The 21,222-nt window shown below is 41.4% G+C and overlaps 1 protein-coding gene across 1 annotated transcript in view; it reads left to right on the forward strand.

Annotated features, from left to right (window-relative positions):
• DNAH6 (dynein axonemal heavy chain 6) overlaps positions 1–21,222 on the forward strand; it is a 162,974-nt gene that overhangs the window by 62,014 nt on the left and 79,738 nt on the right. The window contains exons 37-45 of the mRNA XM_067553417.1: positions 2,216–2,359; positions 4,884–5,105; positions 7,596–7,743; positions 10,288–10,445; positions 13,455–13,586; positions 15,137–15,308; positions 18,364–18,510; positions 18,601–18,674; positions 20,377–20,531. Coding sequence (XP_067409518.1) covers positions 2,216–2,359; positions 4,884–5,105; positions 7,596–7,743; positions 10,288–10,445; positions 13,455–13,586; positions 15,137–15,308; positions 18,364–18,510; positions 18,601–18,674; positions 20,377–20,531 — 1,352 coding nt within the window. The remainder of the gene's footprint in view (positions 1–2,215; positions 2,360–4,883; positions 5,106–7,595; positions 7,744–10,287; positions 10,446–13,454; positions 13,587–15,136; positions 15,309–18,363; positions 18,511–18,600; positions 18,675–20,376; positions 20,532–21,222) is intronic.

Below are 21,222 nucleotides of genomic sequence, written 5' to 3' on the forward strand. Positions count from 1 at the left end.
ACAAAATGGGTTTGCTCTTAGTTCCATCAGAGGCCACCTGTTGGTTACCTCAGCTTTCCATCCTCCCCTGGATAATCCATCAATTTTTTCAAATCCTATGCCCATCAGATTCCTAACGGGTTGCCCAGATTATACTCACAGGTTCACAGCCCGGTTCCACAGGAAAGATTTTATTTCTAGCAAAGTTGATGGGTCCCCCCTTTGAACCACTAATAACTTATTCTGTGTTACACCTGTCCATGAAGGTGGTTTTCTTGGTTGCTGCAACATTGGCCAGGAGAGTAGGCAAGCTGTGAGCTTTACTATCAGAGCCTCCCTGTACAATTTTCTTTGGGAACAAGATTTTTCTTCAATCTTAACCAAAATTCCTATTGAAAGTAGTTTCCAATTTTCACATTAATCAAGCAATTTATTAACCAGCTTTCTTTCCAAAGCCTCATTTGAGTAAAGGGAAAGAAAAGTTCCATACTCTAGATGTTATAAAAGCTTTAACTTTTTACCTGGATCAGATTAGGTCTTTCAAGTCTTCATCTCTGCTCTTCATTGCGGTTTCAGACAGAGTAAAGGGCCATCCATTATCCACCCAGAAGATCTGTTCCTGGATTTCTGGCTGTATTCATTTATGCTACCAATTGGCTGACATTGCATCTCCAAATAAAATGGCGGCTCACTCAACCAGGTCACAGGCAACTTCCATAGCTTTTCTGGCTCATGTACCCATTCTGGATATTTGTAGGGTGGCAACCTGGTTGTCAGTCCATATGTTTGCCGCTCACTAAGCCATCTTTCATCAGTCTAGACACGATGAAAAATTTGGACACTTAGTCCTACTATCCTTGTTCAAGTAGACTCCAAGCCCACCTCCAGTTTGTGCTCCTTGTGAGTCACCTACCATGGAATGGACGTGTGCAATCACTTGAAGAAAACATGGTTTCCAATCTTTCCATAATTGTTGTTTGAGATGAGTTGCATATGTTCATTCCATGACCCACTGTCCTTCCCTTCTTTGTCAGCATCATAGCATCAGAATATTAGCGTTGGAAGGGACCTCAGGAGGTCATCTAGTCCAATCCCCCGCTCAAAGCAGGACTAACCTTTCCAGTCAGAACGAAATGAGGGCAGATGGGCGCAGTGCAGCCCTTTATACCTATTTGCAGTGGTGTAAGGCACCAGAGAGTGCTCACACTGCCCTGATAGGTACTGCTGAGGGAAAAAATCTCCGACAACTGTGCATGAGCTACGCCCAGACCTATAGTGGAATGGACAGATGCAACACATCTTGAAGTTCAACAGTTACAAAAAAGGTAGGTAACTGTTTTTTTCTTCAGAACACCCTTTGAAGTCATGTTCTTCTAGAGCACTGGCATCTTATGTACCCCTCCACAGTCACGTTACACTGTTTAAAAATCCATAAGGCAGCCAGATGGAGTTCCTGGAATGCTTTTACTAAGCATAAGATTCTTTGTTGATCTCACATCAGCCCATGCCGCCAGATGGGAAAGCACTGTTGATAGTGCTATAGAAAGGCAGCCCCTCTGAGAAGTTGGAGCTTCCATTCCCCTGGGATCCACAGTTAGTTGGCTGGGTCCCCTGCCACCTGTGCAGTCACCCAAATTTCTCTCCCCCTGAGGGAAGCATTCACTGGGAACGCTGCATGATGAACCTTGCAGAGATTCCTGGGCCATCTGTTCCTATCCTGGGGATTTTACTGTTGGAAGATACAATATAGTCCTAATTTTGTTTACTATACTCTTGTCAAGATGCTGCTTTTCAGCCTTCATCAGGCAGCATTTGTGGTAAGAGAGTGAAGGAAAACGGCCACCTATTACAGCTCCTCAAACTTCCCTCCACATATGTATGCTATCCTTCATCACCCCCACTTGTGACCAAAAGGCCACTGAGAAACTGATGGTACCTCATTGAACAGATCAGTTTATAGGCTTGTGATGTGTGTTGTTGGGAATGACCATGAGGGCTCAGAAGTTGATCATTTTTCATTTTTAAACCTTATTGGCCCTTGGGCTGAGGTCTTGCATAGCTTACCTTCCATGAATGTTGTTGTTGTTGGAAACTAATTCAGCTTTCATGTCAGCTGGACTTTTTTCAAGACATTGATGTACCAAAAAGTAATGCACAAAATATACATTTGTACATATGCATATTCATAAAAAGTAATGTATAAAATATACATTTTATTAGTCTTTCTTCTTTACAGGAACAAACAAAATTAAATACCATAGTCTGCCAGACTTTTGTTTTCTGCTATTTATGGTCATTGGGTGGAAATTTAACTGAAAACTACTGGGATATTTTTGATACATTTGTGAGACAACACTTTGAGGACAATCCTGAAGCCAAGGTAAAGAAACAAATTGACTTACAGCATTTACAGTAGTTTCTGGATATAGGAAGACAGGGTGACAATGTAACAAGTAGAGGTAACAGAAAGGATCTTTCTTTCTTAAACTGGAGTCCTAACCATTTGTGGTCATTAAAGATGCTGCGGTACTTTTTTAAAGATTAAGGGCCTGATTCTTCATTGCCTTGTACTTTCTGTAGTCATTTACACCTTTGCAAAGTAGGTACAAAGTGCTATCACATTGGAATGGTAGCATTTTACACCTGCGTTGCACTCACACTATACAGGTGTAAATCATGACACAAGGGGTTAGACTGACAAAGAAACATAGAGTTGGTGATGTTGGGTGTCACCACACCTAATTTTTAGGTGCCTAGAAAATCACTAGGACAAAGCCTGAGTTCGGCGCCTAGGCTCCCTAGACAATGAGTGGGAAGAGAGAGGCACCTCACGATGGGATTCACAAAAACCAGCAAGCTAGGCAGCTCCTTGCCTAAACTAGCCAATGGGAGAGGACAAGCTGAGGGGTGTGTGCGAAGTCTTAGCCCTTTCTCGGAGATATGCGCCTATGTCCATGCTGCAGGGAGCTGCCTTCCTTTGTTTGGGATTCTCAGCTGCAAACCCTCTCTTGGCATTGGTGCCTATGTGGTTTTTGTAAGAACCTGGGAGGGGGGAGGATTTTTGTTGTTGTTTTTTCACAGTGGAACTGCTTCAACAAGAGAGACTGAGGGGACCCCACCTCAGAATATCCCATAGGGCAGTGGCTAGAGTACTCATCTGAGAGTTGGCAGAGTCCTGTTCAAATCACTTCTTCCCTCAGGCAGAGTGGGGGTCTCCCACATCCCAGGTGAGTATCCCAAAGATTGGGCTAAAGGTTATGTGGGAGGTCCTCCTGCTTCTCACTGCCACCCTCCTGCCTTGAATATTTTTCTCTACAGGGGCCCGATCTGGTAGGTGAGGTCTGAACACACTTACCAGATTGGGTCATGCTGGCAAGTTGGGCGGAGGCACACGTACCTTCCCCTGTTTCTTGCTCTGGGGCTTATGCGTCTGGATGCCTGGTGTGGGGCCGCAGTGCGTGTCTCAGAAACAGAAACATGGGTGCATAGGGAACTTTTACTGCAGAAAGTTAAATACTAGAGGATTCAGGGGGAACTGGGCAGAGGCTTTGTGAATTTCTCTGGGGCCTGATTCTGGGATTTAGGAGCCTAAAGTGACAGTTAGGTGCCTAAGTCCTTTTGTGAACATAATCCAAGGAGCATGGCAATGGATAATCAGGCCCCAGGAGTGTTACTCACAATGTCCTAAATTCCTCCTGCAGCTTCATCTTCCTTGCTTCTGTTTTGTTAGACAGCTGCCATCTTCCACCCTAGAGGTGGTGACATCCATGCGATATAATGTATTTTTCTGGATCCTGATCTCTCTCCTAGTCCAAGACATTTGGGATCATACCTCTCCTCCAGGATATACAGGAAGCATTTTAGGGCTTGTCAACATGGGGACATTCAGGAAAGTTAAGGCAAATAACTAAAGATGTGAAATGAATGGGCATAAATCAAAGTGTGTTAACCCCCATCTGGAGACTCTCATTCAGGAGTAAAGTGGTTAGTTCACCGTAACTTCATTCTCCGAACTAAGGCCATTTTGCTTCTGAATGAGGGCAACCATGGAGGGGCGAGTGGAGAGGAGTTAACATACTTATATGCATTGAGTTCATGGATTTACTTGATTCATCTTAACTTTTATTCTGAATGTCACTATGTAGACATGTCCTTAGACTTCTCCACAAGGGCTTCAAGGTTTGGTCATGCCACAAGCCATCCCTTTCCAAAGGCTTTTGAAGCCAGTTTGAGGTCATTGGTGAGCAGTCCCCTTCTCATTCTGTCACTGGGGGAGATTTGAAAACAAACAACATGCAGGATTTTTCCTGGAATGGGCCCATTGGGCCTGCTTCTGGCCTGTGTTTCAACACTCCACCCCCAAATGGTGGAGCTGGGGAAGCAAGCTAAGCAGATGGTGAGATGGTGCTTCAGCTGTAGGGAGACCTTCTCAGAAGCCACAAAAGAGCTCTGCCAGATTGATGGCAGCTCCTGGACTTTGCTCTGCTGAAGGAAGGGGCTCAGAGCCTGCTTGGTTTGTTGGCCTCTCTGCACCACCCTCATCAGCTGACACTCCTCCACAGATATCTTCACAAAGGTGGGCCAGTCCTCAATGGCAGCAACCCAGCAGGCAAGGCTGCCTTTAGTATTCAGAGCCATTTGATCAATCAGATGTTCTTTAGCTAGGTGCCATTCTTGCATGGAGCCAGATGGGCGTGGTGCCTGCATGCTATTCATTATAAAGAACCACCAAAATGTTTAAATATAAGATTCTGTATTCAGTTTGGGCAATAGCCAAATAGAGAACAGCATGGAAAAGTTGAAAATTCAGTTACCTCTTTACTACATAGGACTGGGGAATGCAGAGATGTGAAGGCATTTGAATTGTAAATTATAATCTGTTTAGGATTATTTTGTTCTTCTAGCTTCCAACCTCTGGAGATTTGTGGAGTGTTTACATGGATTTTGATAGTAGACGACTGGATCCCTGGGAGAGGATTATACCAACTTTCAAGTACAGCAGCCAAGTGCCATTTTTTGAAATGCTTGTGCCAACTACAGACACTGTGCGTTATGGCTACCTGATGGAAAAATTGTTAGCAGTCAAACACTCTGTATTGTTCACAGGAATTACTGGGGTCGGCAAGGTAAGAGTCCTTTGGATAGCAATAGAACAAATGGGTCACTTGATTAACACTGGAGGGTCACACATTTTGTTGCTTATGTAGGTTGAGCTGTCCATCCAGCCAGACCCGCACCCTCACTACAGCTGGATCCCTCAACTCCCTCCCCACCCCCACAACTGGTCAGAGCCCACTGATTTAGGTGAAAATTGGAAAACGCTGATTTCCATTACAATCAAACTTTTCCAGTTTTCAGATTGTCTGATTATCACCAGAATCAATCAGGTTCTGACCAGAGTGGTGGTGGGGTGCAAGAGGCCCAGTCGGAGAGAGCCCGAGCAGAGTACGAGCAAGATGTCTGGCTGGGTGGTGAGGGTGGGATGACCAGAGTGGGGTGAGGAATCTGTCTTCCCGCACACCATAACCCTGAGATAACTGCCTCACCCCTGTATCCAGAGTGACACTGCTCCCCTCCCACAGGTCTCTGTGAGATCACTACCTCCATCTCTGTCCAGAGTGACTCTGCTCCCCTTCTGCAGGCCTCTCTGAGGTCACTGTCTCAGCGCTGTATCCTGATTGGCCAAATGGTGATTTTGGTGGAAATCAGGCTTTTCACCAAAATCAGTAGGGTCTGGCCTGTTGATGCCTAGAATATTCCCTGAAATTTTAGAATTGGTCTCATGTGGCTTTCAAAAGTTATTGCATTACAGACAGATAGAGAAATGGCACCGAGTTGTGTGTAGGGCGTAGCTTCACTCAGCCAGTCGAAGGTGCTACACTTAGTATTAATTAAGAGAGGCTGTTAGGGGAATGCATTTGGGAGGAAGGAAAGGGACAACTGAGATATAGGTTTGGGGATTTCTGAGGGCAGAGGGGGAGAAGAGGTGATTGGGCAGCTGGTTGGTGGGTGGGTTCCTAAAACTGCAGAAGCTAAATGATTGCTTTACCATCGGTTTACCATAGAAGGTGTTGGGGAGAGACCTATCCCAGAACTAGTCTTTTCTGGTAACAACAATGATGCACTATTAAAGATTGAGACATCTAAAGAAAAGGGTCTGGAACAAACTGGTAAATTATAAAACAGAAAGTCACCTGGTCCAAGTGGTTTTTTAACGCAAGAGTTCTGAAGGAATTTAAGAAAGAAGTGGCTGAGCACTTAACAAAAATATGAAATGTCTCATTAAAATCTGCTGCTGTGCTGGATGATTGGAGGGTAGCAAATGTTGCATCTATAGCTTAAAAAAGGTGCTTGGGATGATCCAAGGAACTGCAGGCCAGTAATCCTTACTTTTCTATCTGGTACATTTTTAAAAACAGAATTACAACATACTTAGAAAATCATAATATGATAGTGTCCTGACAGCAAAGTTTCTGCAAAAGAAAATTGAATCTCACTGATCTACTAGAATTCTCCAAATGTGCCAAAAAACAATGGCTAAAGGAGAACTAGTTGACACAGTTTATTTGGTCTTTGACAAAGTCCCTCAGAAGAAGTTGTTAAAGAAAATAAGCAGTTAGGGTTTGAGAGTCAAAATATTGTCATGGATTAGAAATTTTCTAAGAGACAGAAACCAAGAGTGGAAATAAATACACAATTTTTGTCATGGCAAATGGTTCACATCAGGGTGTTACAGGGTTCCCATATTACGTCCTTTGTTGTTTATTGCACGGTGAAAAATGAGGTGTCCAACTTTTCAGATGATGCAGAATTATTTAGCTTAGTCAGAACCAGAGAAAACTAAGGAGCTTCAGTGGGACCTAATCCAGCTCTGTGAATGGGTGACATGATGGCAAATGAAATTCGGTGTTGACAAATGCAAAGTAACGTTCAGTGGGGGGAATAATTTGAACTACCTGTACACCTTGCTGGCTTCTAAATTAATAACCAGTTTAGGTTGGGGACTTGGCATCATTGCATACAGCTCAATGAAGAGTTCTGCTCAGTGTGCAGTAGCAGTCAGAAAAGCAAACAGGAGGTTAGAATCCATAAGAAAGGAAGATGGAAGCTAATAAAAATAAAAGCCAAACTCTAACTATTGAGAGTTAAGAGGAAACTTTATCTGCAGGCAGTTATCCTATAACTGCATAATGCAGCACATATTTTCTCTGAAGCAGCTAGTACAGGCCACCATCACATGGGATACTAAATGAGATGGATGATGGAGCCTGGTCTGATCTAGTATGGTGATTCCTTTGTTCCTAAGCAACAGCGAGGCAGAGGAGAAACAGTGCAGGGAAACAGCAATGGCTCCTGTACTCCTATAGCTCGTGGAAAGATTTCAGGAGTGCTCACTTTGCTTCCATGGCGCTAGAGAGGATCAGCAAGGGGAGGCTGGGAGTGGAAGTAGGATCTGGTCCACTGTTCTACTCATTTGATTAATTGCATTATATTATTTGTTGGACTGTGCAGTTTACCAAAGTGATTACACAATAGACGCATAAAATGTGCGCATGTGTGTGTATGTAACTTTGTGTATATTGCAAGTTACTATTACTTATTTTTTGTAATTAAAGTCTGTAGTTGCAAGAGGATTGCTAAACCGAATACAAGAAGAAGCAGGCTACGTTCCTGTTTACCTAAACTTCTCTGCTCAGACCTCATCTGCTAGGACACAAGAGATTATTGAGTCCAAATTAGAAAAGAAAAGAAAAAATATTTTAGGTAATTATTTTTAATTATCTATTTGCTTATCTGAATTGCAGTAGTGTAAACATTTTTGTATGGTATTTTAGTTCATAGCATGGTGATCACGAGGGCTAACTTCAAGGAAAACTTACTGTTAAATTGGAATACAAGTGAAGCTTCAGTTCTATCATTAAACAATGTAGTTCATGCAGTTTTACACTTGAGGGCAGTATTGAAGTACAAAAGCTTTACAATCTATTGTTAACAGATATAATATTGAGTAGTGTGAAAAGTTGTTATATATAACGATTTACAAGGGAGCTGTTGAATGATCTATTTACATTTTCCTCAGTAAAAAATCCTTATCTCTTAGAGTTAAGTTTGCTCAACTGTATTTCCTAGTAACACAATTGCTAAAGGTAAAAGAATCCACACCAATCTCAGTTCATACCTTTTCACCACCTAACTACACCATAAACAAAAACACTTACAGACTCTTCCACTCCACAGAAAACTCCTTTTAAATTTTAAGATATAACCACCCACAGTGCAAACATCCACTTCCTTGTAATTATACTCAAATGCATAACCTGAACACTGACTTTGGATAGATTGAGATATGTAGGTATAGTGCCAAAGTCTACACTGTGTTATTTGTACATGAACATGAAAAAGTATGTGGTGTTTGAGCGTGAGAATGGGGAATATGATGTGTACATCATGAATGTTCAAATGTAAATGAAATACATGAATATTAACATGATTTCAGCATAGAATAGTTAGAGGAGTTGGGGATGGAAGGAGGCTGGGAACTAGGGAGTTTGGCAGGGCATGGGGAGCCATGGAACAGGTCTAGGTAGGGACGTTGGGGGGAGTGTGCAGTGGAGGCTAGGGAGTCAACTAGGAGTCCCAGTGCCCAGCACTGTTTCTCAATCCGCTTGCCCCTCACACCCAGCCTTCTTGGGATATGATAAGCTTTGGTTGTTGGACTGTCAGTCTGATAGATCCCCGCTGGCAAGCTGCAAGAGGTTTTTCAGAGAGATGAGCCGACTCCCTAGTGGAACTGCAGGTTCTACTTCTCAAGCAACTTTCTCAGCAGCTCTCTCCCTTTCCTAGCCCCCATCATGTCCGTTATTGTCATATGGGTTAAGGGAGGGTAGGAGACTTGCAGCCAATGCTATCTCAGAAGCAGAGCTTGTAGCTCCACTACAGAGGCAGATTCTCAACCTGGCCAGTGTCCTGTGGATCACCAGACTGCAGACCTGGTCTAATGGAGCTGATTTGGTATGCCAGCCTGGGACTTTGAAAGGTTTTCATGTTCAAGACAGTCTGTGGGGCACGGATGGCACAGTGGCATCTATGGTGAGGAGCTATGAAGGGATGAAGCCTTGGAACCAGAGGAAACACAGCCTCGAGCCATGGAGGCGATGTGTGGAAAAACAAATCCTCTATGAAGATGCAGTGCTTCATCAGCCTTCAGGGCAAAATATTAACCAGTTGTGATGAAGAAGCCCAGCAGCTGTATTTTGAGTTTTCCCAATAAATGACCCTGTGTTGGGCTTTGTTGTAGGCTGAAGCCCTGTTTGAAATTTGGTATTTTTGAAAATGCTACATTCTAGGGACTCCCCCACCCAAACCCTTAAGGTCTGGAAACATTTCCGACAGTGGTGATGTAATATCTTGCAAAGGTCTACATAAAAGGCTCTAAAGAGAGTGACAGGTACTAGAAAAATGAGTGCTCTCCTTCTTGAAACAGTCCATGTTTAAGAATGATTTCTGTGAATAATTATTTGCAATTTAGGGATTCACAGAACAATTTAAGTGGGCAGCTGAGTGCAACCTTAACTATGGAGCTGCTAAGGCACCTCCATAATGGCTCATGTTACCCCTGAGGGGATGTCTTCACAGCATTTTGGAGCATGCTTCACAGGCCAGTCAACAGACATGGGTTGGGGGGGCTCACGCTAGTGCTCTAAAATGGCTGTATAGCCGGCCCTTTGACGTCATGGCTCAGGCCAGAGCTCGGCTCTGAAGCCCAACCTCTTCCTTAGGCTTCAGAGCCCAAGCTCCAGCCTGAGCCACAACTTCAAAGTGCTGTTTGCGCTGCTGTTTTTGGAGCTGTAAAATGAGCCCCGCTAACATGAGTTTATTGCCCTGGGGGCCAGGAGACTTGCTCCAAAATGCTGTGAAAACATCCCCTCAGTGTGGTAATGTGTCATTATGGAGTATATGGGAATTTTCTGTTGGGAACACTGGTGCAGCTGTGCCCCGTAGTGATTACGGAAGACACTACATAGCCAGTGGAAGAGCTTCTCCTCTTGGCATAGGTACTCCACCTCCTTGAGAGGCAGTAGCTATATCAATGGGAAAAGCCATCCCAGCAATATAGCGCTGTCTACACCAGGTCAGTATAACTAAGTCAGGAGTGTGAGTGATGTAGTTAAACTGACGTAAGTTTGTAGTGCAGACCAGGGCTCAGTGTAAATAGTCTAAGGCTTTGTTTTTATACCTGTAATTTTTATTTCATAAATGGAAATTACCACCACTGATTTGTCTGCCCTTTATATTTTTATTTCTTAGGAGCACCAGGAAACAAAAGAGTTGTTATTTTTGTAGATGATCTAAACATGCCTAAGTTGGATCGTTATGGTTCTCAGCCTCCTATTGAGCTACTTCGGCAGTACCAAGATTTTGGAGGGTTCTATGACAGAGAGAAACTATTCTGGAAAGAAATACAGGTCATCCCAGCTTTTACATTGTCTCACTATGCTGAGAATTTGATAAAGTGCATTGAATTCTTTGTGAACAGTGAATATGCTTTAACTCTTCATTGTTTCTAAGCATCACTTGGATTTTTTAAAATGTATTCACACTCCAAAGTTTTGAGCTTTGTTTGTGTGCGTGCACGTGTTATCCTCCAGAACACTTCCATTTTCATCCCTCTGCACCGCCTACCCTTTAGCCCCGTTTAGCACTGACAACACGTCTGTCCAAGTAGGACACATTTCCCTCTGAAGCCTGTTATCACTGCTTCTTGAAACAATAACTTGAGAACAGAGTGAAGTATGTGCTGCCTTTATAGCTTTCCATGTCTCTGTCAGTCCAGGGAATGAGGATCTGAGATTTTCTTCTAACAACTGATAAAGGTGTGTGCATAGGTGTCAGTTTCAGGATTTAGCCCATCTCCCCAAATAATGACTGTGATATTAATCAGTAAGGCTTCTTTCCTTCCTTGCAATTTAGCACACATTGCTGTGCCTTCAGCCACAAGAAAACAATTTGATGCTAGAGAATTCCATTCCTCAGCTGCCAATAGTTGACAGTTGGGCCTCGGGTTGTTTTTGTAATTGTGGGCTAAATCTTTTGATGTGCATAAACTCCAAATAGACTGAAGAAGGGATTGTCAAAAAGAAGTGTTAAAACAGATGTTTTATTTTAACTTGTGTCAAACATTGTTTTCAAAAGAAGAAGGGGCAGATTGCTGAGCTGGGAAGCTGCAAAGGAGTCTGCAGCCTCCTGATTCTGGGGTCTAGTCTACAATGGCCCTGGTTCTGGTGTAGACTGGAGTAGTCTCAGAGTTGCTGTACTCTATTCTGATTGGCTTTTGCTTCAGGGGACTGTCCACCATAGAAATGCCCTTTGGCCATGCTCCTCCTAGACCTGGCATGTCCCCACATGGTGTGTAGCATAAAACAGTCTAGACTTGCTCTACTCCTCCTGGATCCCCCCCCCCCCCCCCCCCCCCCCCCCCCCCCCCCCCCCCCCCCCCCAAGACATGGAGGATCCTCAGCTGTCAGGGCAGGTATTTAGCCTCTTACTGATGCTTCAGCATGCAAAGGGTCCATATCACAAGCTATAGCAGGGGTGGCCAAACTGTGACTCTTTTACAGTTAAGGTGTGGCTCGCAGAGCCCTTTAAACCACCACATTTTTTGCCTACCAGGAGCCCTGAGCCCTGGCAGGCACACCCCGCAGGGTAGACGCCCCAAGCCCCACCACAGGACTGAAGCCCTAAGGCCCACCCCGGTTCTCAGACTTCTGAAGATTGTTGTATGTGGCTCAGAGAATCAGGAAGTTTGGCCATCCCCGGTCTATGGGAACATGTTATAAGTAGAGCTGTGCAAAGCACAACTGTTTTGAGAGTTTTCACTTTGCAAGTTTAATGATGTTTTATTTTTCTGTTTGGAATATAATATTTTCTGTAGAGCATATTATTCAAAGATCTCCTAGCATTTGACAAGTGAAATGAATTAATTAAGCCTCACAATACATCTGTGAGGTTGATAAATATTGTTATTGCCACTTTAGATGAGGGAAAACAGAGGACTCAAAGGTCAAGTGATTTCCCTCTTGCTCCACAGTGAGTTAAGGACAAGGCTGGAACTAGAATGTAGAAGTCTTGGTTTCCAGCTTTCTACCTTAATCATAAAACTATGTTCCATGTCTAATGAAGGACTGAAATTTGAAATTCATTTTGAGATAGGGAGAATCTTATAATTCTTCAAGTGGGTAATCAGGCACTTCTGTTGTTCTCCCCTCCCCATCTCTTGTTTTTCAGATAATATACTGTTTAGTTGTCTTTGCCTGTACAGCTACCCACTTATAGAATCCTACTCTTAACTTAGTAACTGAGTTGTCATTTGAAACCCAGTGCTTGTGCACATTATCAAAGCATTTCAGAGCAAAGATTGGATTGTTAAGAAAATCAGCCAAGATTTTTATGCCATTTTAACTAATATATAAGCTGAAGTCAAGTGTACAGTTCGATGGTTGGCTGAATTCCCTTTGATATCACAATTCCACCACCCACCATATATACTGTTCATAGGATAGCAGCAGAAGGTTGGGTTGCAAAATATCGCACAGAATGATTCTGAAACTGGGCAAGCTGTTACTGTCTCATTCAGAAAGAGATTTCCTTTCGTCTCACAATGTATAGCTGCTGCCAAAGGATTTCAAGTTTAAGCTGTAGGAATGTGGTAGACATACGTACAGTATAGGGGTAAATTGTGGCATTTAGCCACAACCTCTTCCCCCCGTGTTGAGTTAGTGGGGAACTATGACACCCTGAGGAAGCATTAGGAGATGTCCTGTCACAGGGTGCCTCCCAGAGCTCCTGGGGTGTGCTGTGGGGAGCATGGTCTACTATAGCCTTTAAGTGGCTACAGTATATCTCGCTTTGCTGCCAGCTGTGGCTCTGCCTACTCCCCAGCCTTCTCCACACCTTTCTCAGCCCATTGCTCCCAGGAGAGAGCAACCCTGTAGCAACCCCTGTGCTCTCTTGAATGCAGGAGCTGCAATTCTACTTGGGCCTCACATGGGCTGTGCTATAGGAAAGGAGGTTCCTTATTTTTTCCTGCTCCGTGACTGGGTGACCATCTGGGGACAATCAAAATTGAGCCTCCAGTAAGAACAGCTAGAGGACGTGGGAATCCAGTACTTGTTAATTTGACTCTATACGGGGACTGAGGAGTGTAGGGAAAAAGAAGGAAAAAGGAACTGGCCAGTAGCACTGACCACATCTATTCTGGGGCATGCTATTGTGCTTGAAGAGCTTTCATAAATGAATTATTTTGAATACCATTTAGAAAAAAAAAAGGGGAGGGGGGTGGAGGAAAATCACATTTGCTTTACCAGTAGCTTGCTAAAGGTATGGTACTAAATCTATAAGTAACAGTGTTCGCATGATTAAACACATTGTTGATATTCTGTTTGACACACATTGTGCGTGGATTTTTCCCCTTGTAGGATGTAACGATTGCATCAGCTTGTGCACCTCCAGGTGGTGGTCGAAATCCAGTAACTCCACGCTTCATAAGACACTTTGCCATGCTGTGCCTTCCCACACCCTCAGAGCATAGCCTTAAACAGATTTTTCAGGTCAGTAGCAACTTCTGCTTGGCCCTAAGGAATAGAAAATATATTCATCTGCATACCCTGTCATACCCCAAAGTGGTTCTATATTTAGACAAGTGTTTAGGAATATGTATCACATTTGAACTTTTACAAATTCTTAAGGTGAATTGAAATTTGTTTTTGGAGACTCAGACTAGAGCCTGATTCAAAGCCCTTTGAAGTCAAGGCGTCTTTCCACTGATTCAATGGACTTTGGATCAAGCCCATAGAGCCAAGAAGAAGCATATATTTACAATTATCAGACATTTAGTTTCTAAAGTACTTTTTATTTCCGTTGTGTTCAGTGTCTCTTTCTTTACTGAAATATAACCTTAAATATTTCCTTCTTCCTCTCTTCAGTTTCGGTAAACACATTACTTTAATTGGCTAAAAATTGGCTAACGTTTGTGCATTATTCAATAGCTGCCACGCATAATTAAACAAAACTAATGATGGTCAAATATTGATATTTATTATAGCACTCTGCTTCCAGCATGTTGGGAGCCTTCTCATAACAATGTTTTTTCTAGAACTTTTCCCTATTATGGGTCTTATCCTGCCATCTTTTTGCATGCAGGTAATAGTAATCCCATTGAAGTTAGTTGACTATGTACATGAGTCAGGGTTTCAGGATTGGGCCCAGGACAGTGGGTTTCTATGTATTCATTTGTATCCAGTAACTCCATTAACACCTTTGTGACAACCAAGCATCACTACTCTGTTTATTTCGGTAGATGAATGTTTTCCTTATATCTGTTTTTTCATGTGCTTGAAGTTTCTTAGGATTCACCAAAATATTTTCTTAAAAATCACATTTGTTTAGGGCTTTTGGTTTTGTTTTCCCTTCGTGGACTTCTTTTTTATCCTTCACACTCATTTCAACCCTCCACTCACTACCCTATTTTGCATCATCTTCTGAGCAAGGCGATCCCAGGGCTGGATTCTGTGCTGTGCCTCGTAAGAGGCACTCTGCAGTTGCAATAAGGGGAGCTTGCGGTTGCATTTGCTCCTCCCTAATTCTGCTCTGTTCTTGGTTTTGGCACAGACACCAGCATAAATTAGCATTGTCCCTGGGACAGCTGTAATTTACCACAGCCTTGTGTGGCTCCCTGTGGATTCCCTGCAACCCAGAAGAGGCATAGTGCAAAGCTCTAGCTACTTCCCTTCCCATTGCAGCTAAGCCCACAGTACTTCAATGAGGTGTGCTGGATATTCTGCACGTTTGAAAATCCAGCCACTTATTTAGGTGCCTAAACATGGATTTAGGAGCCCAGCTTTAGGGCACCCATTGTTTGAAGTCTAGGTCACACTAATTCATTATCTTTACTTTTTTGTGTGTGCAGCTCTGGCTTAATTTTTCTTTATGATAAAGTTTTCAAATTAAATTACTTTAATTTATTACAGATTGGAATCCCAGCTCATTTGAAGAAAAAGACCAAACTTTTTAGCATTTTATGACTGTAAAGCAAATGAAAACTTCTCTTATGTTCTGTTCTAAAGTGTCTTATTTTTTTGTGTTGTCGTTCTGGGTATAGGCAATCTTAAAGGGCTTTTTGGCTGAATTCTCTCCAGCAGTCAAGCAGACTGCAACAAGTATAGTGGATGCTGCTGTTGAAATATATCAAAGAATGAGCATTGATCTTCTCCCAACACCTGCAAAATCCCATTATGTATTTAATTTACGTGATTTGTCAAAGTGTGTGCAAGGTAAAATGTGTTTGGTTTTGACACGATATTTTTTCTAATTCCTATAGTGTATTTTCAGTTGTCCATCGTCTTTCTCTCCAGCAAGGACTCTCTAAGCACTGTACATTCTCTAATTTCAGTATTACATCTTCTGAAATTTGTTATTTTCCCCCTACTTAGCATCATGTTTTCTAGAGCAAAATATATCATCTGCAATGCATAATTTGTCTTTGTGCAGCCATTTTTTTTACTTGCAGTATATCTAAGAACAGATCATGATTTCTTCCAATTTTCACATTATACAGAAAGAGACAAACTCTGCCCTGGTGCAAAAGGTGGGAGAAATTAGTTAAGAGCAGTGTAAACACCCAAAAAGCCTAATTTATTTTTTTAAGTAAGATGTCTGAATGAGTGTATGAGCTGTGTAAATTCAGACTATGTATTTTGCATATGATAGCCCCATGCAAAATATGCTCATCTGCTGGTGGTGAAAGTGGGTGAAGAGTCTCTGAATCATTGAGTTAGAGTAGTTCTTTCTTTTGCCCTAAGATAAATCACAACCAGTGGAAAGTCCCTGCAACACACCCACCAGTGCATTAGATAAAAACCCCTGCTGTTGGCACTACACTACAGTGGGAAACAGAGAGGGATGGTGCTGGACCCAGGAGAGATCGTCATCAGAGGCTTGGGCACAGACATCCACTTTATCTTATTTTCCCTTGAGAGAGGAGACTGTTTGTTTGGGGACCTCAGAGTCTCAATTCTGTCTCCCCATAGAAAAGCTAACATGGTATGGTGATTAGTTCTATTGAGCAGCGTGCCTAGGAATTGATCAGTGCTTGTGGAAGTGGCTGGCTGACTGAGGAAGAGCTCTGTATAGCTCAAAGCGTTTCTTTTCACCAACAGAAGTTGGTCCAATAAAATGTTACCACATCCACCTGGTCTGTCTGAAACCCATAGTGTCTTTGATGGTCCTCTGGAATTTCCCTGTGACTGGGCATTCCAGTCATGTTGACCTTGAGAACTCCAAACAGGACATACCACCGCAGGATCTGGCTCTTCTCTCCTCTTCAGTCTTCTTGCAGAGGTGATGGAGCATGTGTGGTATTCATTCTGTTCCTGTGTATCACCTGGTTCTCTGCCATGTTCAGGTAGCTGTTATGTAGCTTGCAAACCTTGTTCTTAGGATATGAGCATCTCCACTCTTTCTCTCTCTTGTTGGCCTTCTCCACTCCCTCCTTTGCCTTAGTACAGACAGGTGCAATAGTTTTGCTAGTATCTCTTCCTGCTAATTTTCTTCTCCTCTTCTTCCTTCCAAACCTCAGCTGTTACCTCTTTTGTATGGCAGTGTTTTACCCTGACAGTCTATCAGGGTTAAGCTGCATATACCTAAATGACATGTGACAGCTTTAAAATTGTTCTGCATGCTTGTCTTCTGAGCCATGTCCCCAACCGCCCCGTTGAGCATGCTCCATCTTCAGGCATGCACATGCTTTGTTTGTATTTAAACACATTTCTCATCCTTATGTGCACCCCTACCTTCTGCTTGTTCACTGTCTTGTTTACATGCACATCTGTACTTGCACTTCTCAAGTCTTTGAACATTTAACTCTACATGTGCAGACTTTGGTTGATGGTGTGTGCACCTGGTGGCTACTAAGAGAAGATGAATGGTGTTCTAGTTTCCCTATTTGTTTCTGCCATCCCTTTGCTTTTTCATTTAGTTGTGTCTTTGTGTATTGTTCCCCCCATAGTTTATTGTGCTGTTTCCAAAGATAAAGACTAGAAAGTGAAACAGCTCGGAGAAAGGCACCAAAGACTGTAAGAAGTATGACTGGATTTACATACAGCACAAGAGATTGTAAAGGCTAGTATTATTCAGATTCTAAATGAGAAAAGTTGGGGAGAGTTTAATGATTGTTCAAAATTATGAAAGACATAGTAAAAGATGAGGAGTTCTTCCTTTATAATCTGTCCCATAATAAAAGAATTAGTGGACATCTAAAATCCCTAAAGAAATTGAAGGGTAATACATTTATTACTAATAATACTTAGTTCAGCATATGGCCAACCTGTGGAGTTCATAGTTGTAGGACTTCATCATTTAGGGTAGACTGCTATGTCAGAACAGTTTTATTACTACAAATAACATTTTTAGGTATCTAAGATAACCTAATAAGATAATCAAATATCATGCTTTAGGGCATAAAATGATTGGTTGCTGGTGTCAAGAAGGATTTTTTTCCCCTCCATGTATGGGACTATACAATGGGCTTGATATATTTTGGGGTGGGGTCTTGGTCTTCCTCTGAAGCATCTGCACTTGACAATACTGGAGACACATTACCTGATTAGATGTCTGATCCATAAAACCAGTGTTATGTTCCTAGTATTTTAATTTCTGTTTCATCTCAGTGCTTGTGTACAATATATATTCTTATAATATTAAAAGAACATTATAAATAATTTTATGATGTTTTGTGTGAGACAGAAGACTTTGGTGTATAGTGTATACATACAATATTGTTAGAATTAATAACAATAATAATAAAATGCAAGTATAACTTAACATTCCTTCTGCTTTTTCTCTGCTGGTCTCTCCTATGCAGGCCATATCCTGCTGTATTAACTTTCTAGTCATGATTTTTGTGCCACCATCTCTGTAATGCTGTTTCTGTATATATAAGAATAGGAGCTTGATTGCTTTATGCCTGTTCTTATACCTTTGCTATGTTTATATAGAGACATCTTGCAGTTTAATTACCTCTTTCTTTTTTTACTGCTACAACCACCTCATCTTGTGTAAACATTATCTCCGGATGTTCACATGTACTTCAATTTTTGGTGTAACACCCCTTTTCTTCATTCTGTTTCTTTCTAGTTAGGGTCTGATCCTGTTGAGCCACTCAGAACCTTCAGCTGCCACTAAGGCCTTTGAAACTGACCTAGCAAATTCTCTTACAATAATAAATTCTATTTCCAGTGCTTTTTAAAAGTTAATTTCAACACTGTTTAAAAAGTGGTGATCAGAATTTGTTATGTTAGTGAAAGTGTTATTCATGTACTATACACACAGGCATTCTCCAATGTGATCCTGGAGCAGTCAGAGACCAAACACAGATCTTCAGACTTTTTTGCCATGAGTGTCAGAGAGTCTTCCATGACCGCCTCATCAACAGTGAAGATAAACAGTATTTCCATTCTATGTTATCTGAAATGGCTAGTAAGGAAATCAATTTACTTCATTTGTATTACATTAGACATGCAAATATATGTTATACAAACCTGTCTAATCTGGGATTTTAATTTGTAGGCAAACATTTTGCAGTACCAATTGACCCAGATTACTTTGTAAGAAAACCAATCATCTTTGGAGACTTCCTTAAAGTGAGTCTATTATAAACCTAACTTTTTATAATATACTGTTTACTTTCTGTTTGCTTAACGTAGCTGCAGGGTTGTAAAGTGTAGAGGCAAAATATACACTCTGATTTTAGCATCAACTCATCCTAAATTCTATGGTCTTGATTCACTGATGCAATAAGCAAGAACATCTCCAAGAACATCACTGGAAGTAAATGGAGTTGTGCTTGTTAATACCAAAAGTGAATGTGGCCCTTGATGTTACATTTAGAAGAGAAGTAATCTTTTTGCATTTTGATAAAATGTCTGCATTAGCAAATATGAGATTTCACACAGTTCTCCTCACTGCAGACCATCTTTCAGGGAACCAGCGTACTATTCTGAATAGACTAAGCTGCATATAGATAGAGCCCTAGAACTGGTCCCCCTGTATTACGAAGAGATGAATAGCCTTCCGCCTAAAAGTCGGGTATAGTAGTTAGTGTACTTTCACTGGAGGAAGTTGTTAATGTTTTCACAGCCTCTGTTACTAGTGACCAGAGAGTCATTCAGACTGAGGAATGGCAAAATTAAGAGACCTTTATTATAAAATAGTTGGCTGAAATAAGTCTGGTTCTCCTTCATAAAGTTGCTTTTCCCCCAAGATACCTGGGGACAATAGGGATAGTTCAAGAGGAAGTGATTTCAGCAGGTACTTTCCATTATAGTATACACTAAGAGATGGCGATAAGGGATAGCAAACATTCTTTCTAAACAATATGGTATTCCAGGGCAGAAGTAGATTCCAGGTAGATATCTGATCTTTGGATCCTGAGGGGGAACTGATAGGAAAGGAAGCCATCAGTGGTACAATTTATGACTCACACCAAGAACAAGCTAAATCTTCAAAAGGATATTTAAAAAAAACTAGTGACATTTAAAAAGAGATTACACTAGAAAGGGATTTAAGTTGCACCATAAGCACTCAACTGGATAAATCAGATAGCAAAATGGGGGCAGTTTAAGGGAAAATTGTGCATATTAACAAACATATCCAGGACACATGCCTCAGGGCGGATGGACAGAAATTTCTCTCACAGAGTATACATGTTCATTCAATTTGCATCCTTTTTCTCTTTCTACAGAAGGAAAGCTTTTTATTTTGCTTTAACTCACTTCTGCAAGCAGTAACTGCTGCCTTGAAAGGAAATCTTTTGCAATTAGCCTCAGCTGAGATCTCATTATGAAGTTTATTGCGTAGGGAAGGATTCATGTGGAATGCAGGTTATAAATGAGTAAAAAAGGCTATTTAGTGAGAGGAAAAACACAATAGCTGAATTATTTGAACTAAAGCTAGGGGTGATTTAGCAGAAAATGAAGTGTGGAACATAGCTAAAAGTGTGATTAGAGGTCAGTTGCAAACTTTGGCCATAAGTATGAAAGAAATGGAGAAGTAGCATGAAACTGCTCTTAACACACTGCAAAGCTAAAATGAAAATGAAGTTATTTATTTATTTTATTTTTTCCCCTTAATTCCCCCTAATAAACACATTGAAGTCAATGGGAACTGTTGGGTATTCATCTTAGGATGCCATTCAGGTGTCTACCTATGGATTTAGGAGCCTAGCTCTAGGACCCAAGTATTGAAAATCTTAACTAATAGTTTTTGGAGATTTTAAGCACTATAATTTCTGTCCATTAATTTTGATCTCATTTATCTTATTTTCCTCAAATAATTTCCTTTCAGATTGGCGCAGATAAAGCTGATCGAATATATGAGGATCTGACTGATACAGAGAAGATTATATCAGTTTTACAAGACTATCTGGATGACTACAATATAACAAACTCTAAGGAGACAAAGCTCGTGTTCTTCCAGGATGCCATAGAGCATGTTTCCAGGTACAGAGCTATTTAGTTTCTGTTAAAGTAGTTAATACCTAGACAGTAACACTCTTTTTAAGGTAATGATCAGATCAGTGTAAACAAGTGAATTTAAGTCACTTTAAGAAGCATTTAAATTGTGTGACAAATCACAGGTGTATATACATTGAAAGGATGCATTAAAATATGTACAAAATTAACCATGGAGCCCCTAATAAACAACATATTAAGTGAACCCTGCCCTCAGTTATAAACTGGTGATTAACCTGAAATGGAAGTGTTAACCTGGAAATGAGGGGAGTGTTACCCAGAACTTGAGCAAGCTAATTGCAGCCATATTGTGTGCATTCAGCCACCATTAATAAATAAAATAGAACACCACATAGTTATGGGTTAATTTGGACAAGCATTAGTTTTTTGGAGGCAAGGTCAAATACTAGCTGTAGGCTTGGAATTTCTGCTAATAAGAATGGGAGGAGGGGAGTAAAGAGTCAACAAATTATAAGACTGAAAGAAAATAAATGGATGGAAACCTTGAGTTTGGGCACCTTTGATACAGAAGCTTTTATGGCTAAGATTGTTAGGAATGTTTTATTGTTAAGTAGTTTACTGAAGTTAGGAGAAGTGATGACTAGAAGGGGTCACTATGAGCTATCTGTTTTGTAAAAGCTAGCTATAAAAAGATTAGATAATAGAGTGTACTTTGGAG

The sequence above is a fragment of the Emydura macquarii genome, unplaced genomic scaffold (assembly GCF_026122565.2).
Source record: "Emydura macquarii macquarii isolate MOO-44397 ecotype Brisbane River unplaced genomic scaffold, CSIRO-AGI_Emac_v2 contig_1451, whole genome shotgun sequence".
Lineage (NCBI taxonomy): Eukaryota > Metazoa > Chordata > Testudines > Chelidae > Emydura > Emydura macquarii.